Genomic DNA, 6226 nt, shown 5'->3' on the forward strand with positions numbered 1-6226 from the left:
AATAGCCAGTTGAGACTGTAACAGAAGTAGCAAGGTTCTGAGGAAAAAAGTGTACCTTGGGTTAAGGTATGTGGCAGAAACAGTGAGGTCAAGAGAATGACCTGGGAATCTGGAATCAGTTGTGCGGAATTTGATGTTCTCGTAGTTCAGGTAAATTTCGAGGATGAAATTTCTGTAAGGAAGGGATAGTTGTAATGCCCCAAATTTCCTAATAAGGTTTAGTACCTTGATTAGAAGGACGGGAGGGCTATAATTGATTTATTATGATATTTAATGATTATATGCATGTTAATGTGAATTATATTATTATATGGTGATAAATGCATGCATATGGATTCATTTTTAATTATAAGGGCATTTTGGTGATTTGGCCCGTTGAGGGCGTGATTGTGTATTTTCATGCATGTGGGTGAATTATAAATAATACCACATTACATGTGGATTGGTTCGAGCCATTCGGCATGAGACGATCATGGAATGCAAGTTTTCGGTCTAGTCATAACGGGATTAAGTTCGGGGCTTGGAGTGAGTCTCGGGGTAATTTGGTGATTAGAACGTTGCTGGGAATTAGAGGGTAACGGGATATGAATTATTGGTGTTTGAGAATATTGAGAATAACGGGAATTGGAGGGTGTTAATTATAATTAACGAGAAAGGCGGGAAATTACGATTTTACCCTTGGGAGTCTTTAGAAGCCTTTATTTGACCTAGGGGAAAAATGGTCTTTTCACCCCTAAGATATATATCAGCCTTTGAGTTTAGAAGGTTGTGGAAGTGTAAGAAAACAAAGCATCATCCTCATCTCCTTCTCTCCCTCCCGTACATGTTCTTCCCTCCTTCTTCCTTTCAATTTTTGAGAGCCAATTTGAGGTAGTAAGCTAGGAGATCAAAGGTGGGAGCTTGGGACTTTGGTTCAATCATTGAAGGGGATCTAAATCAAGCTTGAGGTAAGAATTCATCCTTGAATATAGGCTATACTCTGTTTTTCCTTATGGTTTTTCAGTTGAGAATTTGAGGTGTTAGTGGTGAGAATTCATGGAAGTTTTTGTGTAAGTTTGAGTGGGTTTTGATGAGGATGTGATGTAGATGAGGTTTGAGGGTTGAATTTGATGTTTTGATAATGTTTGGGATTGGTTTGAGGTTTGTTTTTCAATGGAAATCGCAGGGGAGAAGACCAGAAAAGTTTCTGGTCTGCTGATGGCGCCCCAACGCCATTCTTGGCGCCCCAGCGCTAGGCAGGGCTAATTCTAGGGCTCTCTGACTTTGGGGCAGCACCCGAGTGCCACTAGGCAGCGCCCTAGCACTAGTGGATTTTCCATCAAGCTTATTTTAGGGCTCGGGAGGACTTTTAAGGCTCGGGGGTTGGTTCCTTTACCCCGTTTGGATAGATTAAGAGTCCCGAGAGTGTGGGATGGACCCCAGAAGTGAGGTTTTAGATTGTAAAACTTTTTATGATTTATTTTATTGATGGGATTCCATATTTGGTTATGACTAGGTGACCACTAAAGGATCAAAGGATCGATCGTTCTCAAGGGTCGTTCTTTTACTAGTTCTTGCTTGAACCTGAGGTAAGAAAACTACACCATGTGTATATGTGACATGCATGGTTATTCTTGATGCATGTTGGATTATTAAACGTGACATGCATGGTTATCCTTGATGCATGTTGGATATTTAAATGTGATGCATGAGAAACATATGATTAGGACATGCTTTGTATACTGAGTATGATATTGTTCGGAGCTTGAGCCTCTGTGTTTATGCATGATCCTAATTGTGCTAGTATTTGTTAAGTAAGCATGCTGAATGCCATGTATTCAGATATTGGATATGTGATATATTTTTGGTTGCATTGCTTACTTGTATATGTATTGACTAGTCAGGGATACTGACCTAAGAGTCAGAAATGGCATAGCGTCATGAACGCCGAGCCAAATGAAGATTAAATGTAATCGATATCAGCGTTGAATGACTCATATGGGGTATTAATGCTGGACCGACCCTAAGGTCGATGAATCTTATAACCGCTTGTCTAGTCTTTGACTAGTTATTCAGAGCCAGGGCCTAAGGCCTAGGTGACTGCTTATAACATGGCTAGGGAACAAAGTTCCATAGCTATGACTCTAGAGTCAGGAGGAAGGTTATGTTGATGACTAATCATCATGCACCTATCTTGTTTAAACTAGTGAAAGGATCACTTATTTATAAAGGGAGCGGAATCCACTTTAGTGACTTGTACCACTGTCACTCTTTTATTCAGGGCTATCAGCCCGACATGGTTACCGAAACCACCAGTGTGAATCACTTATCTGATTGAGACTGACTTGATAGTCATCCACTCAGGAGGGCAGGATTCTTTATCCTGGATACCCATTGTTACATGAATATGTTTGCATGCTTGATTAGGGCTATATCTGTTAGGAGTGTGCCTTACGATTTGATGACATATTATTACTGTTCATGAGCATATTAAGTTTTCTTGCTGGGCTTCGGCTCACAGGTGCTATGTGGTGCAGGTAAAGGCAAAAGAAAGCTGGACCATCCTTGAGTTGGAGAGCTTAGGTGATGATGTGTACATATGCAGCTGCTCGACCACCATGGCCGAGGTTTGAAGGGGAACTAGGGTTTAACCCTGTTTTGCCGCTTAGATCGGCCTGTTGTAAATATTTTCTTGTAGTAGACTCTGAAATTATATTTTGGGATCCCAATGTATATATTAAACGTTCTAATGAAACGTTATATCTTAACCAAAAATTTTAATCCCTAAACCACTAATCATACTTAGTTACACGATTTTGGCCAAATAACTCGATTAGCGACTTTAGCACTGTTTACAAGGCACACCGTAACGGTCCCTGGAGTTTAGGGCGTTACAAAGCCAAAGAAACATAATGCAAAAATAAAAACAATAATCCTAAGACAAAAGGAAGTATCAATGTTCTTAAAACAAAAGACATAAAAACAAGGAAAACTAAACCGCTGGATCCTTGGACAAGGCTTTAACAACATCCAAAACAAAACATTGCAGTCCATCAACTGGCATCACTCGAGCAGCTAAAGAATCAAGAGAGGCTCGAACAGCAGCTAGTTCTGCCGCAACAGTTCCTGAACCTGTGGGAACTGATGAGGATTCAGGAGGAATGTCATCTGAGGCAAAATTCAGGGATTGAGGCCTGGCTTTCTTGGATGATGGAGCATCAACAACTTCAGTAGTTGAAGCAGATGCTTTGTACGAAGCAATAGTAGTGGGAGCCACCAAATCTTCTTGATCTTGCTTGAGATATTTTTTCTGCTTACTCAACACTTTATAAATCACTTGAGGAAAAGGAAGATTCAAGTTTCTCTTATTACCTTTTAGAAATCCAATGATTTGATCATAGATAAACATAGCCAAGTCTATACCAATTCTGGTCCCCACTTTGTACAAAAAGGAAGCCATGTCAAATGAGATAGTTGCAGTATGAGAAGTCGATTTCCAATTCGTTGTGGCAAACTTATGGAGAACAACATAAGTGTTGGTGATATTGGTAACCGAGATGACTGTATTAGGTGGCCATACCATTTTTTGTCCCACTAGTTCAGTGATGACCTCATCCTTATCAAGAGAGTCAAGATCATCATCATTCTCAACATCAAGAGGAAGATGCAAAGCCTTTGCAATATCTTGTGGAGAAAAAGAGAACCAATGACCCCTAACATACACTTTACAATACAGATGAGCTTAAGGATCAATAATTTCATTAGTAATATTTGCATAGAATTCCTTGACTATTCTATCCACAAAACTAGTAAATTTAACTAAAGAACCTGTCCATTTTCGATCATGAAGCATAGTTAGCCCACCATAAGGACGATGATCACTCAAGACATAATTTTTCTCAATGAGAATTTTCCTTTGAGCATAGAGAACCATATCACAAGCATTGTCATTATAACAAAAAGTAGGAGAATACAGTTTGAAATTAACACCTGAGAGTCCTTGAGATGGTGTAGAATCAGAGATAGGTCTCTTACCTTTAGCCTTGGACGACAATGGAGATGCAACTAGCTCTGTGTCAAAATCGTCCTTTTGTTCAGTAGGGACAACGTCTTCTTTTTCTGGCTCATCAGACTCAGCCTCTGATTCAGCATTGTCAGGAACAGATTCATCAGATATGGTGGTATCATGGGCTTCTTCAGACTCAAATTTCTCTTCCTCAGGTTCAGATTCAGAGGAAGATGGAGAAGGGGGATGAGCCTTCAATCTTTTCTTGGCAGTAGTCAAGGGGGATGAAGACGAGCCCAACACCAACTTTCTTTTTGGAGCCGAAGAGGTCTTCTTGGACTGGCTCGGCTTCATGGGCAGCTTGAGTAACCCAGCAGCAGCAGGTTTGGAAGAAGATGAAACAGACTTAGATTTTTCCCTAGCTGCCAAAGACGATTCAATCGGAAAATAAGATTGGTTCTTGGCTCGAGAGGGCACCACCACTTCAGATTGTGGTGCGTCGTCGACAATATCAGCCGAGATATCTGGAAACACCATGGGGTGTTCAGTGGAGAGAGAGATCATCCTCTTGCATGCCTTGGATTTGGTACTTCTCCCAACAGATGCCACAAGTGTTGGAGCAGGTGGAGGCGCCGTTGACACAGGCGGAGGAGGCGACGGAGAGGGCTGAGCAGTGAGCTTTCAGGATTGAGTAGCAGGGGTCCTCTTAGAGGAAGCTCCACGAGTTTTCACCATTGTTCTTTCTCTAAAAATCAACAAACACTCACAAAAGCAACGAGAGAACAAAATTAAGAAGAAGAAGAGACTTAGAGGGATTGTGGGTGAGTGAGAAAGTAGGTAGGTGAAAAGCTTTTCAAAGACAAAGACTTTCCCATTTAAGACACACACGGCAAAAAGAAGCTTCCCCTTTTTTATTTAAAAAAAAAAAAAACAAACCGATTACACAAGGCCAGAGAGAAAACTTACCTTTTTTATATATATATATTTAAGGAAATAAAATAAATAGAGACCGCCAACACTAAAAAGGTAACCAAAAACCCCACACGATCTTCCTATTGATCTCCCCCCCCCCCCATTTTAAATGAAAAGAGACAATTAAGGAGAACAAAAAAGACAAGAATACAAAATCTACTCCTACACGATCAGATGTGATCTTTCCCATATATATTTTTAAAATGCTAAAAAAGGCAACAAAGTAAAAGACAATAAAGAGACAAATCATGGTATTCCAAATAGAGTAAGTGGACAAAATAAATTCCTTGGGGACAAAGAATATATTAAATCACACAAAATAAATGCACAATTTCACATAATTGCCACAAAGATTCGGTCCACCATTAATTTCCTTGTCAATCAAATATTTATTTTTTTATATAAAAAATGCACAAAAATAAACCCAACCAAAAAAAAAACTGCTTTGATCAATGAGTGTCATTCTGAAAAAAATAGAATCAAGCAACTGAAAATAAGTGTTAGTGTATAACATGGATAAGAACACTTTTCAAAATGGAAAAATTAGAAAGAATATTCGAGAGAAATAATGCACAATTCAGTCACAAACACATATTCTTAAGCGAATCAAACAACATGTATGAGTCTTACACACATTTTTTTTTATAAACTGTGGACAATTTTTCTTGCATAGTTTCAAGCATAAGTGTGTGACAGTGTATGCAAGGGAACATTTCCCAATGACAAATAAGTCTTTTTCGAAATTGTAAATAATTGTAACCCATGAAGACGTTATCACACTACACCAGTGGTAGCTCTTTTCTATGGTAGCGAATCCTCTTTATAACTCCAAATTATAAAGTTCCAACTTACTCAAAAGACGGCTTTCACACACTGATGTAGGTAGCTCTATTCTTGCCCAGGAGCTTGAAACAATGCTACACAAAAGGAAGCTCAAACATTAAACATTGATTGATTGACTAGAATATGCCTAGGGCGATTTGATTATTTTTCTCTCAAGAATATACAACTAAAAGCTCATAAACACAAGTCAGATTATCTAGCTTGACACACAACAAAATTTTCAAATTAATTGACAATTTTCTTAAACATAAACAACACACATTTGATCAAGAGTAACAACACAAGAACAAGGAAATTTAAAGATAACAAACCCCCAAAGATTTTCGGAGGAAATCAAAGCGAACCGATTTAAGAGCTTTAGTGAAAATATCAGCAATCTGTTTATGTGTTTCAATATATTCCAGGACAAGAACTTTATTTTCAACT

The 6226-nt window shown here is 38.9% G+C and overlaps 1 protein-coding gene across 1 annotated transcript; it reads right to left on the bottom strand.

Annotated features, from left to right (window-relative positions):
• Positions 1-2971: 2971 nt before the first annotated feature.
• LOC133778981 (uncharacterized) lies at positions 2972-4522 on the bottom strand. Its single transcript, XM_062218989.1, has 2 exons — positions 3808-4522; positions 2972-3702 (listed from the first exon to the last, which is right to left on the bottom strand). Exons 1-2 carry the CDS (start codon positions 4520-4522, stop codon positions 2972-2974), a joined length of 1446 nt encoding a protein of 481 aa, XP_062074973.1.
• Positions 4523-6226: the final 1704 nt, after the last annotated feature.

Source organism: Humulus lupulus, chromosome 5 (assembly GCF_963169125.1).
Source record: "Humulus lupulus chromosome 5, drHumLupu1.1, whole genome shotgun sequence".
Taxonomy (NCBI): Eukaryota; Viridiplantae; Streptophyta; class Magnoliopsida; order Rosales; family Cannabaceae; genus Humulus; species Humulus lupulus.

Coding starts and splice junctions, on each gene's coding strand:
- LOC133778981 (XM_062218989.1), bottom strand. CDS start 4,522: ATGGTGTTTCCAGATATCTCGGCTGATATTGTCGACGACGCACCACAA. Junction 3,703..3,807: donor TCATGATCGAAAATGGACAG/GTTCTTTAGTTA, acceptor TGTATTGTAAAG/TGTATGTTAGGGGTCATTGG.